This window comes from Marmota marmota, unplaced genomic scaffold (genome assembly GCF_001458135.2).
Source record: "Marmota marmota marmota unplaced genomic scaffold, marMar, whole genome shotgun sequence".
NCBI lineage: Eukaryota > Metazoa > Chordata > Mammalia > Rodentia > Sciuridae > Marmota > Marmota marmota.
This window is the reverse complement of record NW_025999928.1, coordinates 623590-650274: the sequence shown is the minus strand read 5'-3', so window position 1 is coordinate 650274 and position 26685 is coordinate 623590. Positions and strand designations below refer to the sequence as shown.

Sequence of the window (26685 nt, the reverse complement as noted above, 5' to 3'; positions counted from 1 at the left end):
GACTCGGGTTTGCCAGGAATTGGCACCTTCAGGTGCTGGCCCAGTGCAGCGGCTGCAAAATGGTTCTTTCCTTCTTCTACACGCTGACTGGAGAGGTGGTGTCTTCTTTCCCTGCACATGGATATTGTGCAGCGCATCCTTCGGGTTTGCCGGTCCTTGATCTCTAAATGCTCCATACCCGGCACATCTTGGGCCTCCCCCAAATTTGGCTTCCTTTATTCCTTTATCCCTCCACTGTGCTCATAGAGGGACTACTCTGGCTGCTGCTTCCAGCCTGACTGTGCCGCTGGGGATTTCCTCCTTATTTTATTATATCCAACCTCCTGAGTCTCTGGTCTGCTTTTTGAATGTCCAGTTTTAAATTCCAGTAAAGTCCCCCCACTTTTTTTTTTGTTTGCCCACTTTGCCAAGAAGCTGCCTGTCTACTTTCTTGTTTCACTCTATGGAGGAGTCAGGAAAGTGACCGCTTCTATTCTGTCATCTTGAAACTCCTCCTTATCATTTTATTTCTTCACTAGAATTTGAGTTCTTAGAAGTTAACAAAATCAAATTTTGTTTATTTTGTTCCCTAGTAATCTTAATTTCTGACACATGGTAAATAGTAATGTAAATGAAAATCAGTTGAGTGAATGACATTGTTCTACCTTCTTACTAAAACTTTCAAGAGTCTTTGTTGGAGTCTGCTTATGTATTTTAATAATGTTTATAACAAACACATAGTAGGTTTCATTTTCTCTGCCACTTTAAAAACATTATTAGGGCTTTCATGGAGCTCTGTATTAAGAATAATTATGAGACTACATTCTTGTTCAGTAAGAAAAAAAATGCCACTAACAATTAACTATATTTGCCATTTACAAAAGAAGTGGCTACATGCTTTATAGTTTATTATTCCTGATTTAAAGAAGAGTTATTTAAAAAAGAGTTATCTTCCTATTTAAAGAGGATTTAAAGAAGAGTTATTTATGTATTAGTTTTTATCTTTCTTAGTATTATGAGTTCCAGGAGAGTAGCCCATGCATAGTATAGTCCTGATTATATAGTAACAGCTTATTAAATGCATAATTATTTCAAGTTAAGACTTGATTCTATTGGAGTTTACCCTGGGGGAGAGGAGAAAGTAGACTTACCCCAAATATAATGTCGTCATTAATAGCTCACTTGGAGAACATCATTATTTAGATTTCCTCTTGGAGTAAGTTAAAAACACTTGAGTAGTAAAAACAAAAAAGCACATAGTTTGCTATTTTGAAAATTGTATAACAGTATGTTAAAGTATCTTTTTAAAAAATATTTTTTTAGTTTTAAGTGGACACAATATCTTTATTTCACATTTATGTGGTGCTGAGGATCAAACTCAGTGTCTCAAGCATGAGGCAAGCACTCTACCACTGAGCCACAATCCCAGGCCTTTAAAGTATCTTAAATTGTAAAGCTAGAAGGCTGTCCTCTAAGACCTAACATGGAACTCTTAGAAATATGAAAGTATTATAATGAAAGTTTTCCCACAAATTAATCTGTAGAGTCTCTGTAAGTCTAGTGAAAATCCTAGAATTTTTGTTTTTGTTTTTAGAACTCAACAAGTTACTAGTATAGAACATCAAAGGCCAAGAGCTAAGAACTCATAAAGAAGAACCATAAATAATGTATTTGTCATTCACCAAAAGTCCATGTATGTATGAATATGTTTTTGAGCTGTTTTGTCCCACTGGGCAGTTTAATCCTGGGCCATTTCTATACTTGTTAATTATTCTAACTTTATCATGTTTTATATGTAGAAAAGCAAGGAACAGCTGTATTAAGAAAAAAAATAAATTGTATCTTTATTTTTCATCACACAATAAAATCAGTTCTGCATACAGATGAGCCATTTATATAAAAGGCATATTTATAACTTTTAGAACTGGAAAATACAGGAGAACATGTTTGTGACTGAGGAGTATGGGAAAAATTCACAGAAATACTCTAAAACAAATGATTTATAAATTGGATGACATTCAAAGTAAATAACTTATTTTCCACAAAATACCAAATAGAATGTAAAAAAGTAAGGCACAAATGAAGTTTTCAAAATATAGAACTGATAAAGAACTAAGATGTATCTAGGTAGAGAAAGAACTCCAATCAAATGGTTACTGTCTCACAAGATATAAATATGAAAGAATAAGCAAGAAACATCAGACAGTTCACAAACCAGGAAATATGTATAACAAAAACATGACAAACAGCCTACTTTGTAACTAATCAGAGAAATGTAAATTAAGATCACACTGAGAATACTGTTTTTTTGTTTTGTTTTGTTTTTCCCCTTCACCCACCAGGCAGGCAAAAATTAAGAAGTTTAAAAATATCAAGATTCAGAGGTCATGGATCTATAGAATTATAGATCAGTTTATATTGGTGAGAATGTATATTAGTACAAATACTTTGCATAATTTTGTGTTCTTATAAATTTGAAAATTTATAATAACTGAGGAGTCAGCAGACTTTTTCTATAAAGGGCCAGGTAGCAAATATTTTATATCTGGTCTTTGTCACAACTACTCAGTTCTGCCATTTATAGAATAAAAGCAGCTATAGCTTACTTAAATGACTGAGAATGGTTGCGTTGCAGTAAAACTTTATTTTCAAAACTGGCAGCAGGCCCCTTTTGGGCTGTAGCTTGCATGCAGGTCCTTGATATAAGTTACAATTTTGCAGTTTTACTCCTAAGTACACATGTCCTAGAGAAACTTTTATATTTCCTAGGAACCATAGGAATTTTATGTTTATGTGTGCAATGGACTAGCCCACTTTCATCTTTCCCAAAGAAAAAAACTGGAAAAAAATCTATTATTTTTCAGCAGAATGGATAAATTTTAGTGTAATCACACAAAGGTTTACACAGTAGTGAAAGTAAAGTTATGTTTCTGGGTAACTACACGTATGATCCAAAACAGTGTTAAATGAAAAATAAGTCTCAGAAGATTTTCTCAGAGTGGTATCAATTTTATAAAACTTAAACAAAACTTAAGTTTTTTTTTTTTTTTTTTTAAAGAAATGGGGATTGAACCCAAAGGCGCTTAACTGCTGAGTCACATTTCCAGCCCTTTTTTATATTTTATTTAAAAATGGGGTTTTGTTGAATTTCTTAGGGCCTTGCTAAATTGCTGAGACTGGCTTTGAATTCACAATCCTGCCTCAGCCTCCTGAGCTGCTGGCATTATAGGCATGCATCACTGCACCTGGCAAAACTTAAGTATTCTTGCTAAAAATACTTAACCTGAGGCAGGGGTTGTGGCTCAGTGGTAGAGCGCTCACCTAGCACATATGAGGCACTGGGTTCAATCCTAAGCCCCACATAAAAGTAAATAAAATAAAGGTATTGTGTACATCTACAACTAAAAAAATTTTTTTTAAAATTTAACCTAATATATAAATCAAGCCTTGAGCTCTGACTTCCATTTTACAAGAGATAAAGCAAACCAGCAAAACCGAGATGGATACTTTGTAGGACAACTGACCTGGTCTCTTTAACAAAACAAAACAAAAATGTTACTGAGAAGAAAAGGTGGAGTGTTTGGAGGAGGATGTTCTAGATTAAAGGAGATTTAAGAGATGACCAAATGTAATATGTAGACCTTAATTAGACTAGTAATAAGATGTTTTGTTACCGTTGAAGAAATTCAAATATGAAATAGGCATAAGTATATGATATTAGAAAATATGTTTTTGTTGGGTGTGATAATATGGTTACATTGAAAAATATTTTATAACTGCATGTGAAAGAATTTTGAGATAAAATGTCATGATGGCTATGCTGTAAAATTATAAGCAACAATAGGGGAAATATAGGATAAATATAGGAAAAACTTTACAGTTGTTAAGTTTAGGGGTAGAATAAATGGATGAAAAATTTCATAATAAAAAGTAAATAGAGAAAATGGGCAAATGCATTTATATTGTTTAATGATATGCTTGTAAAACACAAACCAAAGATGGGAATGATAAACTAAATTTGAGGGGTAGTATTAACTTTGCAGGAAGATAGAGATAAGTGAAAACTACATGAGGGCAGGGCACAAGGGGATAAACAGTGTTCTAAATTGTTAAGAAGAATGGTGGAGGGGCTGGGGTTGTGGCTCAGTGGTAGAGCACTTGCCTAGCATGTGTGAGGCATTAGGCTTGGTCCCCGACACCACATAAAAATAAACAACAACAACAAAAAAAACTGCTTTAAAAAAAAACAAAAGAATGGTGGAGTTGTGAGTGCCTTCTTAGAAATGGCTTTATTGAGTTATGTACCATAAAATTTGTCTATTGCATGTGTATATAGCATGTGTGTATTAAAATAATATTTACTTAATATTTGTTTTGAGTTGCTGGGAATTGAACTGAGGGTGTCATGCATGTTAGGCAACTTCTACTACAGAACTACAACCCCTACTCTCATTTGTAGTATATTTAAAGAGTTTTGTGGCTATAATCATAGTCTAGTTTTCAAAAATTTCCATAATTCCCAAGGCTCCTGCATATCCATTTATTTTATAAAATATTTTTAGTTATAGATGAACATGATAACTTTATTATTTTATTTTATGTATTTTTTAAAATGTGGTGCTGAGGATCAAACCCAGTGCCTCACATGTGCTAGGCAAGCACTCTACCACTGAATCACAACCCTAGCCCTGGCATATACATTTATAATTAGTCTCTACTCCTACCTTCAGCCCTTGGCAATGACTCTTCTGACCTCTATCTCTGCAGATATGCCTTTTTTGGCAATCTCTTATGAATGTACTCCTACAATATGTAGTCTTACACATTTAAGTTCTTTCACTTAGTGTTTTTGAGCTTTACCCATATATAGCATGTATCAGTAATTCATTCAGATTTATTGGTGAATAATATTCCATTGTATAAATGTTGGTGGATTTTCTGTGAATGAACATTTGTTGGCTGTGTGTTTCGTTTCTCTTAGGTGGATATCTAGGAGTGAAATTGCTGGGTTGTATGGTAAATTTATGTTTAGACTTAGAGTCTGTCAGATTGTTTTAAAAAATGACTGCACCAGTTATCATTCCCAGCAACACGAGGGCTCTAGGTTCCACATTTTAAAATTGGTGCATTATAGTTATACATAATGGTGGGATTTGTTGTTAAATATTCACACATGCACATAATATAACAATATAATTTGGCCAGTATTCTTGCTAGTATTTCCCCTGAGGGTTCCATTTTCTATACATTCTTACTAATACTAGATATTGTCTCTGGTTTTGATTATAGCCATTTGATTATAGCATGTAATTGTAATTTTCATTCAGTTTGCACTTTCTTAAACTAAGAAGCATTTTTTCATTTGCTTAGCAGCAATTTTTGCATCTTCTTTGATGAAGTGTCTGTTCAGTTCTGTTGCCCATTTTAATTGTGTTGTCTAATTATTGATTATAAGATTTCTTCATATGTTTGGAGGATATGAGTCCTCTGTCAGATGTATGATTTCTAATTATTTTCTCTCAGGCTGTGTTTTGCCTTTTTGTTTTCTTAATGGTATCTTTTGAAGCAGAAAAATTTTATGTTTTGATGGATTATACTTTTGATGTTCATTTAATAACTCTTTGCCTAACCGAAGACCATTATTATTTATTTGAGAAGCATTATAGTTTTAATTTTTCCTTAATGTTTATGATTCATATTTTAGTTAATTTTTTGTATGGTATGAATAAAAAATTCAAATTTACCTTTTGGTATGAATAAAAAATTCAAAATTACCTTTCAGCATGTGCATATCCAGTTTTCCCAGTGCTTCTTATTGAAAATACTATTATCTCCTTAAAGAAGTGCTTTGGCACCTTTTAAAAAATTAAATTGACCATAAATGTAAAAGTTTACGATAAGACTATCAATCTGTTTAATTGATTTGTATGTCTATATTTATGCAAGCATTATACTGTCTTACTCATTGTATGCTGTGCTCAGATTTCAGATTAAATTGAAATTGAATTGGCTATACAGTAATTGATTTAAAGAATCTATATTCTTAAATTCACCACATTTCGATCTTTTTTTCTGTGATGAACGGTGGGGGGTGGTAGTTGAATTATTTTTGTCTCCCCCGTAGTTTATCAAGTTGTAGTTTGAAATTTTTCATCTTATAGGCTGAAAAGAAATTTTGTGCCTCACTAAGAACTACTCAAAAGATATGAGAATAGGGATAGTGGATAGAGATTGGGATAGGATTGTAGTAATGGGAGCATCTATCAAAAAGTAGACACACTAGATGGAACTGCAGTCTTTTTAGTTGCAGGAAAATCCAGAGATTGTTGCCAACAGCATGTTATTTATTCTGTTTATAGAAGTGTTTTAAGCACTTTTGTATTTATTGCTTTCAGATGAAGTCTTAACAGAATGTACTGAAAGAGGGGCTAGGGGCTCAGTGGTAGAGTGCTTGCCTAGCATGTGTGAGGCACTAGGTTCAATCCTCAGCACCACATAAAAATAAATAAAGTGAAGGTATGTGCCCATCTCCAACTAAAAATATTTTTTAAGAAAAGAATATTCTGGGGGCTGGGGTTGTGGCTCAGCGGTAGAGTGCTCAGTTTGCATGTGTGAGACCCTGCGTTCGATCCTCAGCACCACATACAAAAATAAACAAGTAAAATAAAGGTGTAAAAAATTATTTATAAAAGAATATTCTGGAAATATTTCATGAAGCAATAGGTTTAAGAGTTATATCTGTAGCATTTAGCAATAATTTATGGGCATTCCTGAGCGGGAGGGATAAATACTTGCTCTGTCAACTTCTCATAGTATTTATGAGATTCAAATAGTAATGTTTGTTTAAATGCTTTGTAAAATATAAAGCATTTTACAAACTTTTAAAATGTCATTTGTGTATTAAGCACTTATATACAAGAAAATAGTTTATTCAAACACTTAATTTTCATAGATAATGTGAAGGGAAAAGGATGTAGAATTTGATCACAAATACAATTGAAACGGGTAAAATTGTATTAGAACTTAAAAATGTGGGGCCTAAGTGAAATCATTGAGAGTGAGAAGAATATTTTCTTTAGTCTCTGTGCATACAAAGGAAGTCAGAGGAGGAATACTACTTTATTGGAGAATGTGTAAACTTTGTAATTTTACATAATTGTATATATAATGATAAAATATTATCTCTTGTGCCATCCATTTCCCTGCAAATTCTATGATTTTGTCATTTTTTAGTGCTGCATAATACTCCATGGTGTATAAATGCCACATTTTTTTTATCCATTCATCTATTGAAGGGCATCTGGGTTGGTTCCACAGTCTAGCAATTGTGAATTGTGCTGCTATGAACATCGATGTAGCAGTATCCCTGTAGTACGCTCTTTTAAGGTCTTCAGGGAAAAGTCCAAGAAGGGCAATAGCTGGGTCAAATGGTGGTTCCATTCCCAGCTTTCCCAGGAATCTCCATACTGCTTTCCAGATTGGCCGCACCAGTTTGCAGTCCCACCAGCAATGTACAAGAGTACCCTTTTCCCCACATCCTCTCCAGCACTTGTTGTTGTTTGACTTCATAATGGCTGCCAATCTTACTGGAGTGAGATGGTATCTTAGGGTGGTTTTGATTTGCATTTCTCTGACTGCTAGAGATGGTGAGCATTTTTTCATGTACTTGTGTTATGCTTAGTGAAGCTAGCCAATCCCTAAAAAACAAATACCAAATGTCTTCTTTGATATACTGAGAGCAACTAAGAACAGAGCAGGGAGGAAGAGCAGGAAGAAAAGATTAACATTAAACAGATACATGAGGTGGGATGGAAAGGGAGAAAAAAGGGAAATTGCATGGTAATGGAGGGAGACCCTCATTGTTATACAAAATTACATATAAGAGTTTGTGAGGGGAATGGGAAAATAAACAAGGAGAAATATGAATTACAGTGGATGGGGTAGAGAGAGAAGATGGGAGGGGAGGGAGGGGGGATGGTAGAGGATAGGAAAGGTAGCAGAATACAACAGTTACTAATAGGGCATTATGTAAAAATGTGGATGTGTAACCGATGTGATTCTGCAATCTGTATTTGGGGTAAAATTGGGAGTTCATAACCAACTTGAATCTAATGTATGAAATATGATATGTCAAGAGCTTTATAATGTTTTGAACAACCAATAAAAAAAATTAAAAAAAAAATTATCTCTTTAAAACATTCTTCATGGTATATAGAATTTATGTTAAAAATTATTTATAAGTGCAATGCAAAATATCAAGCAATACAAGGTTATTAATCAATACAGTGCATTATCAGCATAAATATAAACATAGGTTGATGGGATTACGAGTCCAGAGATTTGGACAGGGGTGCCAGGACAATTCATTGGGGAAAATAGTCTTCTTAACAAATAATGCTGGATATCTACATGCCAAAGAATGAATTTGTACTCCTTCAATACCATACAAAAAAATTAACTCAAAGTAGATGTTAGAAGTAAGTGTAATTACTAAAACCATTTGCAGTGGTGCATGCCTGTACTCCCAGTTACTGGGAAGGCTGAGACAGGAGGATTACTTGAACTCAGGGAGTTAGAGACCATTCTGGACACAACATAGCAAGGCCCTGCCTCAGAATAGGAAGGGGGTGTGTCTTGGGATGTGGCTCAGTGGTAGAGCAACTTGCCTAGCACACATGAGGCTCTAGGTTTCATCCCCAATACTACAAAAAAAAAAATTAATGTTTTTTAGGTTAAAAGGTACAATAAATATAACACTTAGAAGAGTGAATTGCATGTGAGTAACAAAAGCTTTAAAATCAATCAGTTCCCAACTTTAAAAAAATATGAAGTAAGAAAAGGACTTTTGGAAATGGGTCTACTGTTTATTTTCTGGAGATACAGAAGGATTGAGTGGTTGATAATCTCCTAGCTATCTTTTTTTTTTTTTTTTTCATTCTTTATCCTTCTAGTGACTGACTAGGTTTATTAAATGAATTCACTTGTTGGGTTGAATAATAGTAAATCATAATTCATTTTTGACAGGAATTGAGTTCTTCTCAGACTTTATCACATGATGGAGGATTCTTCAATAGACTGGAAGATGATGTTCATAAAATTCTTATTAGAGAAAAAAGAAGAGAACAGCTTACAGAGTATAATGGAACAGATAATTGTACAGCTCATGAACACAACCAGGCATGTAAAATAGAAAATTCTCTTAAAATCACAGTGAAATTAAAATGCAAATTATCTTTTTTTAAAGTAAGCTTGTAGAATCCAGTTTTCATTATATAAAGCAAGTTTTTTGATATTATCTTACTAGTTAGTAATCCCACGAAAGTATTTATGTTTAAAAATACTAAGTTTGTAGTTTATTCATTGATGAATATTTATTGAATATGTTCTATATTTTATGTACAGTTAAGCACTGGTGAAGGGATGAGGGAACACAAAGATTAGTGGGCATTTGAGGAGGTAGACTTGTAAAAGGATTGTTCGGCATGATGAAGACTTTAAGAGAGATATGAAACAATAAGAAAGATATTTTGAATAGAAAACATAATCATAGCTTGGGTGAATTGTGATGGTATATAAATAATTACATTTGGCATGGATTTTGAATGATAAATAACTCTAAACTGCGAAATGGAGAGAGACTGCATCCTAAGACAACTGCAGAATTAGGAAAGACCTGTAACTGAGTATTCAGGAAATTGAAAAACTCCGCAACCAAGAAGTTTAAGGTAAACTTGGAATGACATGATTAGAGAAATAGATTGAAGTTAAATTTTAAAGATTTTTTTTCCTATGAAACTAAGAAGTTAGAATTTTATCCTTTATAACAGGACAAACTGGATGGCTTGAGTTAAATCTGGTCAGTGGTTGTTTTGTTTGTTTGTTTGTTGTTCTTATTGTTTTTAAGGCCCATGAACCAAGAATAGTATTTACATTTTCACATAACTGTTTTTAAGAAAGAAAAGAGAATAACCCAGAAAGCCTAAAATATTTGCTGCCAAGCTCTTTACAAAAAAAAAAAAAAAAAGTTTGCCATTATGCACCATTGGCTTTCAGTATTGTTTCCCTTCTCTATTCTAATTTAACTCTGAACCAACAGGTATTGCTAGAAAATATTTTTAATACAGTGCTAATGTTCTCATCTGATAATCAGTGCTATGTAATTTTTGCCATATCCCCATTTCTACTTGATAGTCCTTTTTTTCCACATTTTTTATTGGTGCATTATAGTTGTACATAATGATGTGATTTATTGTTACACATGCATACATACACACAATACAACAATAGAATTTGGCCAGTATCACTCCTCATCACTTTCCCCTCCTTCCCCATCGCCCATCCCCTAATCCTTTCCTCCATTGATCTCCCTTTGATTTTTAGGAGATCCACCCCCACCTTTTTTTTTTCTTTTTTCTTCTCTAGCTTCCACATATGAGAGAAAACATATGACCCTTGACATTCTGAATTTGGCTTATTTCACTTAACATAATGTTCTCGAAATAGTTCCATTCGTTTTCCTGCAATGCCATATTTCGTTTTTATTTATGGATGAATAAAAGTTTGTTGTGTGTGTATATACCATGTTTTCTTTATCCATCGATGGACATCTAGGCTGGTTCCATAGTTTGGCTATTGTGAATTGTGCTTCTATAAACATGGGTATGCATGTATTACCGTATGATGATTTTAACTCTTTAGGATAAATAAGTAGAGAATCTTTGAAGGCTTTTGAGTAGAAGGGAGAGTTTTATTTGGTAACTATTAATTTCATTGCAGTACCTAGGAAAAATTGAAGGAGGATGAAGGCTATGGATAAGAACTAGATAATGCTTAATTGGAAGGGTTTAGTGCAACAGTAGTATTCTATTAGTAGGAATATAAATTGGTATAACCATTTTGGGAAACAATTTGGCGTTATCTTTTAAAGTTGAACATGATGGATGGGCATGATCTATGTTGTAGAAACTCTATCCCTGAACTAAGAAGTCCTGTAGGCATGTTAAAAACTTCATTGTTTTGAAATAGTAAATTCAGTAGGAGAAGTGAATGAACTTAAGCTGCAGTTCGTTGGACAAATATCAAGAACAAAGTGTTTATTGATAATAGAGTTCAATGCTATTCATACATATATTAAAAAATTAGAAATTTGATATATTACTCGGGATATCTATATGTATACATATATGAATTCTATATAGACATATAACACATATAAATGTATATATACATAAAGGCAATGTTAAACATAATGTTAATTTAATGTTCATAACAGTGGAGATCATCAGGAGAGAAGAGAAAGGGATATAAACTAGGAGAGGCACATGGGTGCTGCCAAGGTATTGGTAAAACTCATCCTTAAAAGAAGTTCAGAACTCTTAATCTGCATATTGGGTTATTTTTACTTTTACCTAACATATACATGTTATACATATATATGTGCATATGTGAAGTCTTTCATAATTAAAAAAAATTAGGATTTTGTCGTAGTATGTCATTGAGTGTACTGGGGAAAAAAGAATTGAGGCCTGTTTTTAAATTCTCTTTCTCTGCCCCATTGTACTCCTTTATCAGAGAAAGAAAAGTCTTCTTTTTGCCAGTATTCAAATCATTTTTAAACTGTATATGCATTTATATACCAGGAATTATTAAGTGTGAAAAAACAAACCTGTATTCTGCCATTTTTTCCCCCAGTTCCAAGGATTGAACCCTGGGGAGCTTAACCACTGAGCAACATCCCAACACTTTTTTATATCTCATTTAGAGACAGTGTCTCACTGAGTTGCCTAGCACACCTCACTTTTGTTGAGGCTGGCTTTGAACGCACAATTTTCCTACCTCAGCCTCCTGAGCTGCTAGATTATAGGCGTGCACCACTTCACCTAGTGGAATTCTGCCATTTTTAACAAGCATTTGTTTTCATTAAGTTGATTTTTATCATTTCTTACAAACAAAAAGAGTACATGAGAAAATGTCAGAGTATGTAATACCTATTTATATTTTATAAAATTTGTTCCTGTGTGCACATCTGTATACACACAAGATATACACATATGTACATGACATGTATGTGCATTCTGTGTCATAGTATAAAACATTCCTATCATGAACTACTCTTAAGTAAATTTGAAAGCATTGTTCTCAGGATAGCCTCAGCTCAATTAACTTCCCATGTATATACTCTTCCAAACTTTTTTCTATAGCAACTGCAGACCAATCCTGTGTGAAGTCCTTCCCCACTTACTCATGAAAAAAATGTGCATTTCACATGTCATTTCTTCTTCCACAGCCCAGTCTTCAACACTAAAACCAGAAAATCTGGATATGATCTTTACTTCCTTTTTATTCCTCATAACATTTTGGTTTTATTATAGCAGTCATTCTTACCATTCTTAATAGATTGCAAGTTCCTTTGGGCACAGACTCTGTCTTATACATCCTTTCAATCTCATTTTATTATGATAACTTTTACTTAGAAGATAATTTGTAAATATATTTATAAAAATGTAGTACTTCATTAAAAGTGAGTATATGTTAAAACAATATGGCTTTGTGTTTTAAATAGTGTTATGTATTTATTGTAAAAATTTAAGTAAAATACAACAATAAAACCAAAAATAAATATTTGAGGAATAGATATATGGAGATATATATATTTCAGATATACTGAATTAACTACTTAAAATAGACTCTTATTTCATAGTTAACCATTGAGTTGGTGGGAATTATTATCATCCCCAATTTGTAGATGTAGTGGGGAAAGAAAGACCCTCATCTTAGTCACCTGGAGGAAACTACTCGTGATATTTTGGTATAGTTCTACTTTTCTATGGATATATACATTTTTCCTCAATGTGTAACTGTCATATGAACCACTTTTTTCAGTTAATTATAGATGGTGAGCATTTCAGTTCATCAAATAGTTCTTGTACATTAAATAAATAATTCAGTTTATAGATTAAGTTGCTTGCAATTATCCTATGCTGAGAAAAATCTTAATGTACCAGTTTGATAACTAATGAGATTGCATGTTTTTTTCAAGTTTTTTTGGTCATGTGTCTATCATATTGGTTACAACTATTTTTTCTAGCTTTTCATTCACCTTTTGATTTTTATTACATTATTTTTTGAGATTTTTTTTAATTGAGTCAAGTCTGTCAGTCTTTTTCTTTTTGTTTTCTTCCTTTGATATCAGAAAGTCTTTCCTATTCAAAGTGGATAGTCATATTTATCCAGATTTTTAAAAATACTTAAAATAGGAGATAGAATTGTGGCTCAGTGATAGAGCATTTGCCTAGCACGTGTCAGGCACTGGGTTTGATTCTTAGCACCGCATAAAAATAAATGAATAAAATTTTTAAAAGATCCATTAGTTTCTTAAAAACATACTTAAAACGGTCTCATTTTTTCAAAAGTTGTATTCTGCATTGTTCTCATTGTTAGATACTCAATATAAAATAATTTTGATAAAAGAAAAATTTAAAACAATAAAGTGAAACCTTATTTATGATTAAAATAATAAATAAAATTTATGATTGACATGTCTTTCTAGAATTTTTTTCTTCACACATATTACAATTTTGGGATCATGCAAATATATTTTATTGTTCTTTATCATCATTTTTAGTGATTGCATAGTTTTCAATTTTGTGAATTTACTGTGTATTTAGCCTATGTCCTATGCTTTGGCTTTTAAATTGATAATATATTTTTGTTGTGATGAACCCACAGTGAACATTTTCATAGATGCTTCACCTTCCCACTTAACATAAATTTCTAGGAGTGAGATTCGTGGGCCCAATAGTAGTATAGTGCTAATTTTGATCTACCCATCCTATTCCTTAAACTAGAAACTCAGACTAGAGTGTCCATCATCCTCATTTGCTACATTCAACCTCTCATCCAAATGCTGTTGATTCTGCTCCAAATTATTTCTCAGATACACTTATCTCCATTTTTTCTGCTTTACCTTTATCCAAGGCATAATCTTGTTTGATCTGGGCTTATAATAGCATTAAAAGGTCTTTCTACCTGTCTTTGCCCCCACTGCAGTCCATTTTCCACACAATACCTAAAGGGATTCTTTACAAACATAAATGTAAATCTCTAATATAAAATCTAAATCTAAATCTAAAATAAATATAAATATAATGGTTCTGCTCAGAATCCTTCACTGCTTTCTGTTTTAATCACAATAATATGCAGACTGTTTTTATAGCTTACAAGGCCCTCTAAGATCAGGCTTTATTGATTTTTCTGAAGTCATTATCTTGCCCCTTATTATACTCCATCTACACTGTTGTCTTTTTTCTTCCTTTCTAATTGCAGCATTTGTTTATCTGTGATCTGTCTCCTCTCTTAGATATCTAAGTCCCACAAGAGTAAGAAGCTTTTCAGTTCAGGTGTTCTATTGTATACCTGGTACCTAGCAGCTAAGATAACCTGTATTTGTGGAATAAATTGGTGTTGCCTCCTTACTCATTATATAAATAGAGCCAATTTATGTTCATCAAAAGAATGGACTTTGGATGACTTTGTACATTTAAATTTATTTACTTTAGTATATGGTACAAGATGACAGGAATTTTCAGGATAGACTAATAATAGTAACTTGTCATGGAGGACTTTTAATGTTTATTTCAAGATAGAAATAACATTCCAGAGTCCTGATATTCTTCTAAAGTATATTTGCAGTTTGAAATTAACTGTAGAAATCTTATTTGCTTACATTATAGAATTAGGATCATAATTGAGTCAAAGTGGAAATGTCAATATTTAAGGTTGCCTAAGAAAATTAATTAAAGTTAGGATTTTTCCTTTTAAACTTGTCACAAAGGACTGTTGCAAGCCAGGTTTGATAGAACAATTTTAGTCCTAAAATAGTGTTTTTCTTTTTTCAGGAAGTGGTTCTGAAAGATGGAAGAATTGAAAGACTAAAGTTGGAACTTGAAAAGAAAGATGCTGAAATTCAGAAGCTGAAAAATGTGATCACTCAGTGGGAGGTTTGTATCCACCAGTCTATAAATGCAAATGTTCTTTTTCTTTTTTTTTAGTTGCCAGTGGACCTTTATTTTAAATAGTTATATGTGGTGCTGCAAATTGAACCCAGTGCCTCACACATGCTAGGCAAGCGCTCTACGCTCTACCACTGAGCTACAACCCCAATCCTCTGCTTTTCTTATATGTAAATGTTTAATATGCAGCTGATAGAAATAGTCATTCTGCTATTGAGAATTTTAAAACTGATTAATGATTTAATGTCTGAACAATATTATAATTTTTATTGTTGTAAAATATTTATAACCATTTCAAGTGTACTACTGATTCAGTGGCATTGAGTATCTTCGTGATCTTATCTAATCATAACCATTATCTCTTTCCAGAATTTTTTTTATCATCCTATCCCAAACAGAAATTCTGTACCCATTAAACAACTGCATTTTCATTCCCCAGACCTTTATAACCTTTAATATCTATGAATTTGTCCATTCTGGGTACCTCACATAGGTAGAATCATACGTTGTTTTTCCTTTGATGTCTGGCTTATTTCATTTAGTATAATGTTTTCAAGGTTCATCCATGTTGTAGCGTGTATCAGAATTTTATTCCTTTTTATAGTTGAATGATGTTCCATTGTATGTATATACTACATTTTGTTTATTAGTATACAAGTATCTGTGTCCCAGCTTTTAATTCTTTGGATTAATTTTTTGAGAAACCACCAACTCTTTTTCAAAGTAGTTGAAAAAGAGTAGTATATACCATTTTTTAAAATATTTTGTTGTTGTTGTTGTTGGCCACGATACCTTTATTTTATTTATTTTTTTTTTTATGTGGTGCTGAGTATCGAACCCAGTGCCCTGTAGGCGCTAGGTGAGCGCTCTACCACTGAGCCACAACCCCAGCCCCAGTTATACCATTTTACATTCTCACCAGTGCTTAGGGTTCTGATTTCTCCACATCTTCAACATTTGTTAAATAAGTGTGTATTTCTAACCATAAATTATGTGAATTACTCTCTTACTTCTTCCTTTAGCCCTTAAAATTTATTTACTCAATTTGAATATCACTCTCTTTGACTAATTCTTAGAACAATTATTTATTGAGTACTTGTAGTATGCCAAGTACCGTTCTGGGTCCTGCATATGTAATAGTTAAAAAAAAGAAAGTCAAGTTCCAACCCTTATGGTACTTACACTTCTTTCCTGCTCCTGCCTTTAAGAATCACTATATATGCCTATCTTCCTTAGCCTTTCATTTCTGCTTTCATTACTTTTGTTGTAATAGGCATGGAGAACAAAAAATGAGTTACAAGGAAGATAAACATATAAACAATTGCAGTACAGTATAAGAATTATAATTGATATTTGACAGAGTATTCAAGAAGTACAGAGAAAAGAACAAAGAGTTGTTGCTGTTTAAAATTGGTAAGATTTCACAGAAAAGATGTTTTTTCCAGAGAGGAAAATAGTGGGTACAAAAACATGGGAATGGTGGGATGTACATGGTAACTGACATTTAGAGAATTGAGAAGCTATCGAAAATGAGATTGAAGGTGTTTGTTGGGTATTACACAAAGAGGGCAGTAAAAAGTCTTTTCTTTTGACACGAGAATTGTTTTGTGGGATGATAATGCATGTAACCTAGTCTTAAAGTGAAGACAGTCTGATAAAAATGACCATGTATTGAGTGTAAGAGGAAGGACACATTTTTCAAACTGTTCTGAGAAATGGGAACTAATAGATTCCATTGAACTTGTTGAATTTGAAATGGCTGTGTTATATGCAAGTATATATGCTCAAGACACAGTGGGGGTCAATATATATGCATTTAACTTTATCAATTTTATATACTCTTTCATAAACTTTCAAAACACTAGTAAGGGCATCAAATATTGCATACATTATCATAAACTACTTATTACTGGTATTTTACATATTTATGTTTTTGTAGACATGCTTATTCAGGATTGTATATACAAAACTATGTATGCTATTTATTTATGAGCAATTTAGGGAATTTTCACAGGTAAGTTTGCACATTTTCAAGTTTGCTTTAAGAACCAATTTAGACTCTTCAAGGCTTACTTAAGAGGTGGCTTTGTGTATACTGACCAGAACCTTGGAGCTAAAGTTTTGAGCTAAAGTTTGGTGAGATGTTAGCAGAAATTGAAGACATGAGAATTTTATAGTAGTGTGGCTCCATATTTATGGTGTATTTTTCTGTATTCATAGTGAATATAGTTGTAGTTTAGTGGATATGTTTTCCCCCTTGTATCTATGTTTCCATCTTGTCTTCCTTATTCATTTCTAAACTCAAGTCCTACCCTTTATATTTACTGTGGTGCTTTGGTTTACTGTGTTGACTATACTGTTACTTAGCATATAGTACTGATTTATCATCAACAATTTAATGGACAAAGTACTGGTTAGTAAAAGCCACTTTTATAGGTTGTGAAATTCATTTAAATTTGTTTTACAAATAGTTTTGAGGGTTGGGGGTGTAGCTCAGTGGTAGAGCACTTGCCCTGTGTATACAGGCCTTGGGTTTCATCCCTAATACTGCCAAATGAAACAAAATTTTGGGATCTGATAACTTCTGCACATATCTGTACATGTTGAGAGAAGAAATGAAAAGTTTCTTACATGTTTTCTTTAGGCTTTTTTTAAAAATATTTTTTAGTTGTCAATGGACCTCTATTTTACTTATTTATATGCAGTGCTGAGAATCGAACCCAGGGCCTCACACATGCTAGGCAAGCACTCTATTACTGAGCTACAACCCCAGCCGTTCTTTAGGCTTTTATTTTTTAAAATATACTAGTATTGGGCCCATGTTGAATAGGGTAGCATAGGCAGAAAATTGCCTAGAATATGGATTGTTAATGTGGGAGCACAATTCCTCTTTGTTTATAAATATATTATTATATCATTTATGTAGTATGAGAAGGAGCAAAATCATTTGGAAAAAGAAATTGGAAAAAGAGTTGAAAGATTTTAATAAATAAGTCATATCAGCTAAAAATTACCATAACAATAATTTTTAGTAAATGAATTAATAAGAGATCAGTTAAACCTTAACTGAGAAGAGATAGAACTGCATTACAAAATTCAGTTACCACTGCAAGTGTCCCAAAATTTAAATTATAGTTAAATAAGATTAAAACTTCATTTTTAGTATTCAGTAACCACATATTGGATAGTGGCAGATATAGAACAGATATAGAAAATTCTTATATATTGCTGGACAGTACTGGTATAGACTGCGAGTCATTTTCATTTTGGTTTTTATCTAAATTATTTTGAATTGTATTACCTAACTTTCCTTCACTTTTATCCCTCCTTTAAATTTATAATTATCTCTCCTTTAAATTTATAATCACCTATAATAATATCTATTATTGTATCAAAGATTTATTTTAGTAGTAGACAATTCTGATTACAGCTTTCTCTACCCTTTTTCTTTCAAAAGTAATTTATATCTTTGAGTAAGCCTAGAATTCACAGCTTGATAGTGAAACAAATTGATAGTGAAACAGTAATTGTTAATATAACACTAATTGTATCATTTACTTTTTTAAAAACAATTTTTTTCTCTTAGGCAAAGTATAAAGAAGTAAAGGCAAGAAATGCACAGTTATTGAAAATGCTGCAGGAAGGTGAAAGTAAGTGATGTTATGTTTTTAGAGTTAAGGTTTATCTTAAATAATACCTGAAGACAATTTTTCAAGGTATATGATTTATCAAATCAATAAAATAAAAAGGTTTCCCAGAGTGTTCTCACTATACTTAACTTGCTATTGGTTTATTGTAGTATTGTTTAAGTATTTGAGTGACTGAAAAGACTATACGGTGGATTTTCCTTTTTTTTTTTTTTTTGTCAGTGAAAGATAAAGCAGAAATTCTTCTGCAAGTTGATGAATCACAAAGTATCAAGAATGAGCTAACTATACAGGTAAGGAACTATGGAGCATACGAGTAGTCTTTTTAGGCTGTTCTTCAATCTTACAGTATTAAACTTGAATAAACAAATACAGCCCATCAACATAGCGAGAAGGTGATAGAAATTATACTTTTATTGTGTATTAGCAAATAAATGATGATTCTATTTTTTGCACCAATGGAGAAAAATAAGGTTGCATTTTAGGTAACTGTGAACATAGAACTTATTCTGTTCCTGTACTTGATTTTCTCTTTCTATCCTTATTCTGTCTTCTAGTACAACAGTGAGCTTATCCTATCTATCTTTAATATATAACCATGTACAACATCTAATGGAAATTATGTGGAGGGTTTCTGCTTTGATACTCATTTATTTGTCAGAATTTATCATTATAAATTAAGTGTTATAAATTTTAAAATGTTTTCTTATTGAATGTTTGTTTATAGGTGACGTCACTTCATGCAGCATTAGAACAAGAAAGATCTAAAGTGAAAGTATTACAAGCAGAATTAGCCAAATACCAGGTATGCTTTTAAAATTTTCAAGAGTTTTCATTACACACAGTAATTTGAGTAGACACTATGTGAGAATAAATGTAGTATTTTATTCTTAGGCCAGAATTTACACACCATATATATTAATAATTTAATAGTCATGTACTTTGTGTTTTAGAAAATGTTAGATATTGATTTGTACAGTATCAAATAAGTAATTTGGGAAAGTCTTTGGAATTAGTAGAAGGTATGACATATGTGCCGTTGAGTCATCTTTGGGGAAATGAGATTTGTCCCATTGTATCCTAAGTTTGCTTGGGTACAGGGCTATAGCTCCATTAAAAAGATACCATTTCTCCTTTATAATTTATAAGTACTATGTAGGGGTAATACTTGGAGAAATTTTGTGCATATCATTTTCATGATAATATTTGCATCAATTATTATTTGTTATTTGCATCAGTTATTTTTGGTGATTACCTAATAGTGATTTTCTAATTCTTTGATTTATTCTGCATTTACAAGATGACATTCAACATCTTCTCTCTGGATGAAGCAAAAAAAAACACCCCAAAACAGTGCTTCATTTTAATATATATTTATATTTAAACATATATACACATTTGTATGTACATATTTATGTTTCTGAATCATAAAAATGCATTGATTGATTTGGAATTATGGTCAAAAATGCTTAGAAGCCTGTGGTGGTGTGGAGAACCTAAATTTTGTTTAGTCCTAGCTTTGAAATTGAATCAGTTTGGAAAGGAAAATTTCCTTTGCCTAGGAGATTTTGAAAAAGATCCCCCTGTATATTTGTTGTTGGGGGTTTGGTTTGGTTTGGTTGTTGATTTATTTCATTGAGTTGCATGGTAAGTTTTTAGCCACATAACATTGATAACTATGTATAGTGGTTATATATCTTAAAGAATTCTTAAATTTATTTTTATTTTCCTGCTAGATAAATCTCTTTTTAAAATACATGTCATTACAACCTCATGTTCTACAAAACCTGTTCGTTCATTAAATCTTTGCAGAACTTTAATGTGGTCAGGAGTTAAGAACAGCATTTTTATACTTGGGATGCTCCCCTCCCCTCCACTTCTTTCCTCCCCTATACTTCTCTCCCCTCCCTTCCAAGAGTGGTGATATAGAGAGTAGTATAAACAGAATAGGGGTAAAAGAAATTATTTTCAAACTCATTATCAAATGAGTCTGGGCTTGTTATGACTCTGTTATGACCACTAGTTCAAAAATGTACTTCCATAGACAAGCAGTTCTCAAATTTGGTTGATCAGCAGCATTACTTGGAAACATTTTGAATTACAGATTATAATCCAGTTAAATAGATATGGGACAAAGCCTAGACATCAGAATTTTAAAAACACTACTGCTTACCAAAGTAAGCTTTATGCATGTATGAATATCTCACAATTCATTCCAATTTTATATATAACTATAATTTACCAATTAATAAATAAGTAGAAGGAAGATCATTAGCGAAGGGGAAAAGGATCAGGGGGAGGGAGGAGGAAGGGAAATTAGGGGATTGAAATGAAGAAAACTGTTATGCATTTATGACCATGTCAGAATGAACCCCCAATAATGTGTGTAACCATAATGCACTAATAAATTTATAAATAGTACTACTTAGGTAATTTTTGATACTTTTGTGTTTTGGTACTGGGGATTGAACCAAGGGGTACTCAACCACTGAGTCACATCCCTATCCCTTTTCATTTTTTATTTTTAGACAGGTTCTTGTTAAGCTGCTTAGGGCCTCACTAAGTTGCTGAGGCTGGCTTTGAATTTGTGATCCTCCTACCTCAGCCTCCTGAGCTGCTGGGATTACAGGTATCTGCCACCATGCCCAGCTACTTAGGTAATTCTGATGATCAACTAAGTTTGGGTATCATTGCCATAGTTTATAAGAATAGTGAAAAATGGGCTGCAGCTGTAGCTCTGTGGTAGAGCACTTGCCCAACATATGTGAAGCCCTGGATTCATTCCCCAGTACCAGGGGGGGAAAATGTGGAAAGTAGCTGGGTGTGGTGGCTCATACTTGTAAACCCAGCTACTCAGGAGTCTAGGGCAAGAGGATCACAATTTTGAGGCCAGCCTCAGCAACTTCGTGAGACCTGTCTCAAAATATAAAAAGGTCTGTGGGTATAGTTTAGCAGTTGAGTGCTTGTCTAGCATGTACAAGGCCCTGGATTCTATCCTCAGTACCACAGAAAAATGGGTGGGTGGGAACTATTTTAAGGTATTTATATTTAAATTGAGGGATAGAGTGTATAGTTATGGAAAATTTTAATTTTCTTTTTATACATTGTACTTGCCATATTTCTACAATTCATATTTGCTTTTTAAATCAGAATAAAGCAGGAAATATTATGTTAAAAGTAATGCATATAAAATTCTTTGTCTTTAAAAGCTGCTTTTTCTCTTGGCTCAAGTCAGATACCATAAATGGTGTTTCATATGCAACAAGTTAAATATAGATTTATATGTGCTACTGAGAAATCTATGGATAAACAATCAAATTTCTTATTCTGTTTATATCAACAAAACTAGACAGAACTTGTATTATTAATTGTATTACTCAAAAGATCATGAACAGAATTATTAAATGTGCTGAACACATATAACAGATTTTGTGTTTTATTTTGGTATTGATCAAAAATTTAATATTTTTAAATCTCTGGGGCAAAGTGAGCTCTAAAAAGTAATATGTTTATCATCTAGCTAAGTAAGCCCAGACAAATTCATATAGAAGTGCTGTAACTATTTTCTACAACCTACTTTAATCATTTATAAAAATAACCACATAAGAATAATTCAGTGGTATACATATTCAAATTTATAACAAATTCAAGAAAAAAAATGCTTTCTTATCCCCAAATATCTTTGGTTGTATATATTCTTAAAATGAAAATGACCCCCAAGTGCTATATTCTAAATAATTTGTTGTATTTTTCTTTACAGGGTGGCAGAAAAGGGAAAAGAAACTCTGAATCTGACCAGTGTAGGTGATTATATTATTAGCTTTTGAAGTCAACATGAAAATTAAAACTTTCAGGGTTTTTCAAAGATGTATATATTTAATGCTGTGCAACTGCTAAACTATGCAGTTTTGTTGAAGAAACTAAAAGTACTAGTTCACTAACAGTCTATAAGACATTTTATGTTCTTTTGACTTAAAGTGGAAAGAAGAAATATAGAATTCCAGCCAAACTCAGTGTTTATCGTTTACTATTCATACTTCTTATCACTTTAGTTTTTCATCAGTCAATAAAGTTAATTTACTCTTCCACTAGTATGTTTGATTTTTAAAGTTTCATGAACAATGTAAAAACATTGTTTTTGCTTATAGCTCAACCAGTTAATTGGATTCTTTCAGCTTAGCAAATATTTATTCAAGACATACACAATGAGTGAAATATGGTTGACATCCTCAGTTAGGTTATGTCTAGGGGAAATAGAAAGTGAACAGGGGTAAAATAAAAGCAAAAAAATAATTATCATGTGAGTATGCTATCATATTATTTGGGAATTGCGAAAACTTGCATGAGATAATTTTTAGAGAGTATTTTTTTTTCTGTAAATTTGAGAGGCATTCCAAGCAAAATTGATCCCTTTCTGGGCTGAAAGATTTATTTAAAGAATAATCTGGCCTGAGGACAGTAACATGATATACTGAGAACTGGAGGACTATTGATGTGTGGGGAGGAAGGAATGAGAGATTTTTCATTGGTATAACCAATTACTAAAAGAGCTTTATTTTAGTACAATCAGTGAAATACAATTATTATTCATTAAAATAAAATTTTTCTTTGTGTGATAACAAAGAGAATACATAAATAATGGTCTTGACTCTTAAAACCAGCATTATATGAAAGATTCTACATCTCAATAATCTTTGAAGAAAAAAATACTTCAGCAGAAAGTTCATGAAATTGTCATCATTGCATATTTCTGTCTTCTTCCATGAGGTTATATTAGCCTTGCAAAGAATTGTGATATATTATTCTCTATAGTCCAATTGCTTAATCTCTTATGAGGCACAGAGTAGATGCTAAGGAAAGATTTAATTAATAAAAGAAGACCTTCAGGGCTGGGGCTATAGCTCAGGGGCAGAGGGTTTGCCTGGTATGCCTGAGGCACTGGGTTCAATCTTTAGCACCACAAACAATAAACAAATAAAATAAAGGCATTTTGTCCATCTATAACACCAAAAAAAATTAAATTAAATTAAAAAAATAAAAGAAGACATTCAAGGGAAAAAGACAAAAAGGCAAAAAGAGTGGAACTGATAAGGGAACAGAAAGATAAGCAAAGACTGTGTTAAGGGAATAGAATGCCTTCTTCCCCACCCGCTACCTTCCCAATCCATGTGCTGAGGATGAACCTAGTACCTTGTACATGCTAGGGGAGTGATCTACCACTGAGTTACATCCCCAGCCCAGACTGGAGCATGTATTTATATAGGACAGTAATGAGAAAACAGAAGAGGTAGGCTGGAAATAGTTATCATCCATCTTGAATTCCAGATTAAGAAATTGGTAATGGGCTGAGGTTGTGGCTCAGTGGCAGAACACCTGCCTAGCACGTGTTGAGGCACTGGGTTTAATCCTCAGCACCACCTAAAAAAATAAATAAGTTATAAAAATATATTTAAAAATAATTTGGTAGGCACATTAAAAAACCATTAAAATTTTACAGAGAAAGGAGTCATGTAATTAGTTTTCCTTTAAGAAGATTGAAATGGCAGTAATGTAATAGAAAACTAGAAGAAAGTCATTTGGAAGAGGATATCAAGGAGGCATTATAATAGTAGAAATAGACAACTAGGAAAGGAAGGTTTTTTTTCCTGAAGTAGAAAAGTGACTATAGGATTCAGAAAATGAAATAAATGTTTCTGTTGTCTTAAATGTGTGAAGGTGAGAAAAGAATGAGGGCAGGGGGGGAAAAAAGGTTCCAAGCCTAAATGAAAGTGATAGTGCTGCTAATAGGTAAACCGAAAGAAGAATGAATGAGGAGATGACAGAATTGACTTTTGGGAGGTGGTACTGGGAGAGGCATTTGGCCACTGAGCTTCATCCCCAGACCTTTTTATTTTTTGAGACAGGGTCTATGTTGCTGATCCTCCTGCCTCAGTGTCCCAAGTTGCTGAGATTATAGGCATGTGTTACTGCACCTCACTCAGAATTGAGTTTGACATTTTAAATTTGATTGGGTAAATTTATCCTGTGAAAATAATTTGAAAGAAAGATCTATATAGGTAAAAATAGTAACATAATAGAGAACCATGGAAGTAACATAAATATCCAACTCAAATGATTAATTGATTTAATACTTCAGTGAGAAGAATTACATGGAACTTAAATGTATAACTAGGATGACTGAAAACAGAGTATACTGAACAAAGTTTAAATATAAAAACAAAATACAGCTTGTACACACTGACTACAATTATATGAAAATGATATATGCATATGGACAAACTGGAAATGGTTAATTCCAAAATCAAACTGCATGGAATGGGAGCATTATGGCTTAGTTGTGGGGTTTTTTTCCTTAAAATTTCATCTAACAACATTTTTTGCAATAAAAGAATAGGAAAACTTCTTTTGCTTAAATTTGTGTTAAGTAATTTGCTGTTGTGGAAGTAGGTTGTATCAACTTGTTTTATTAAGTGTTAATAAGGGATATTTCCTGGACAAGGATTTTTTGTTTTTGTTTGTTGTTGTTGTTGTTGTTGTTGTTGTTTTAAATCCAGAACCCTTCACTATAATAGAATTGAACTAGGGAAGATAGCATTGTGAATCAAAATAACTATATAACTGCAAGAAAACTTGCAGTTTAATCAACCAGCTTAAAGTCTCACTTGTTTTACTTTCTATTGTTTAACTTTTAGAACTGTAGAAGTTTTACTACCATTAACCATGTCATATAGTTCTGATGATATCTATTTAAAATTAACTTTTGATAATCATATTACAAACTAAGGTGTAATTTTATAGATTTTATCATTAAATGCAATGTGCTTCGCATTGTGAATTTGTTAGAGAAAAGGTAATTTTCTTCTTGATACTTCAATATATAGAGAATGAATATGGATTGTATTGTCTTATGTAGAATTAGTTTTTAAAATACAACTTTAATTGTGATATAATGACATATAACTGCATATAATATATTGGGATGAGTGAACATGCTTTGTGATTTCAAACCTTCAAAGTTTGTTGGAATTTGCTTTATGGACCAATTTGTAATCAATTAGTAAATGTTTTGTGTAAGCTTGGAAAATATGTATTCTGCAGTTTTGGAGTGCAGTATTCTATATATGTCCAATTATATCAAGTTCCTTCAAGTCTAATATATCTATTGATTTTCTGTCTTCTATTTGATCAACTATTGAAGAGAGGTGTGTTAAAATCTGACAATGATTGTGGATTTGTCTACTTTTGTCTGTCTGCTTTGTAGGTGTGTATAAATTTAAAGCTGTTTTATCCTGTGGTGAAAGATAAATTTTATTTTTATGAATGACTGTTATTAGTATGTTTTTTTGCTTTGAAAGCTTTATTTCATCTAATAACTGTTAGCTTCCTTAAACTTAGTGTTTCCATGTTATATTTGGCACCACCTCCCGTGAGTCAGTCTTTCTGTGACCTTATATATCTTGTTTATTTTTAGTTTTGAGACAGTTTTGCTAAGTTGCCTAGGCTATTCTTGAATTTGTCATCCTTGTGCCTCAGCCTCATAAGTTGCTGGGATTACAAATGTGCATCACCACACCCAACACTTAACAGGATTCTAATAAACTGCATATTATACTTTCCTGTTTTTAATCCCAACCTGACAACTTTCTCTTTCTGTTTATATCTTTTTCTCATTTTTGTTGGTGATCCCCTTTCTTGTCTGGTCTTTAGAACTGTTAAGTCCTCCAACACTTAGGCTTTTCAAATAAAACAAGTTGGTCCCCCAAAAAGAAGAAAAGTTTTATTTTATTATTAGTGGGGCTCTACCCACCAATTTTTAGTACTAAAGTTTGATTTCAGAGACAATCAACATTTTCAAATAACTGATTCAAGAATCTATTATTAAAGCAGCTGCTGTTGGAAGAAAATAACTGACCGTTACTTTTTGACATAGTAGTTCATTTTGAGCCACCAATTTTAATTCTGTCAAATGTAACTTTTTAAAATTAAATAATTAGAAGTAATATATATATATATATATATATACACACTAGGATATATATATATAATAA

General features: G+C 32.4%; 1 protein-coding gene across 4 annotated transcripts in view; it reads left to right on the top strand.

The window, feature by feature from the left end:
• Positions 1–25961, top strand: part of Gkap1 (G kinase anchoring protein 1) — a 56367-nt gene extending 30406 nt beyond the window's left edge. For 3 of the 4 annotated variants that reach the window (XM_015506084.2, XM_015506083.2, XM_048800418.1), the window contains 6 exons: positions 9004–9156; positions 14877–14978; positions 18577–18640; positions 18860–18930; positions 19365–19442; positions 22398–25961. In XM_015506084.2, the coding sequence (XP_015361570.1) occupies positions 9004–9156; positions 14877–14978; positions 18577–18640; positions 18860–18930; positions 19365–19442; positions 22398–22445 (516 nt within the window). In that variant the 3' untranslated portion in view covers positions 22446–25961. The remainder of the gene's footprint in view (positions 1–9003; positions 9157–14876; positions 14979–18576; positions 18641–18859; positions 18931–19364; positions 19443–22397) is intronic. The other variant, XM_015506085.2, reaches the window with a different exon arrangement.
• The last annotated feature ends 724 nt before the right edge of the window (positions 25962–26685 follow it).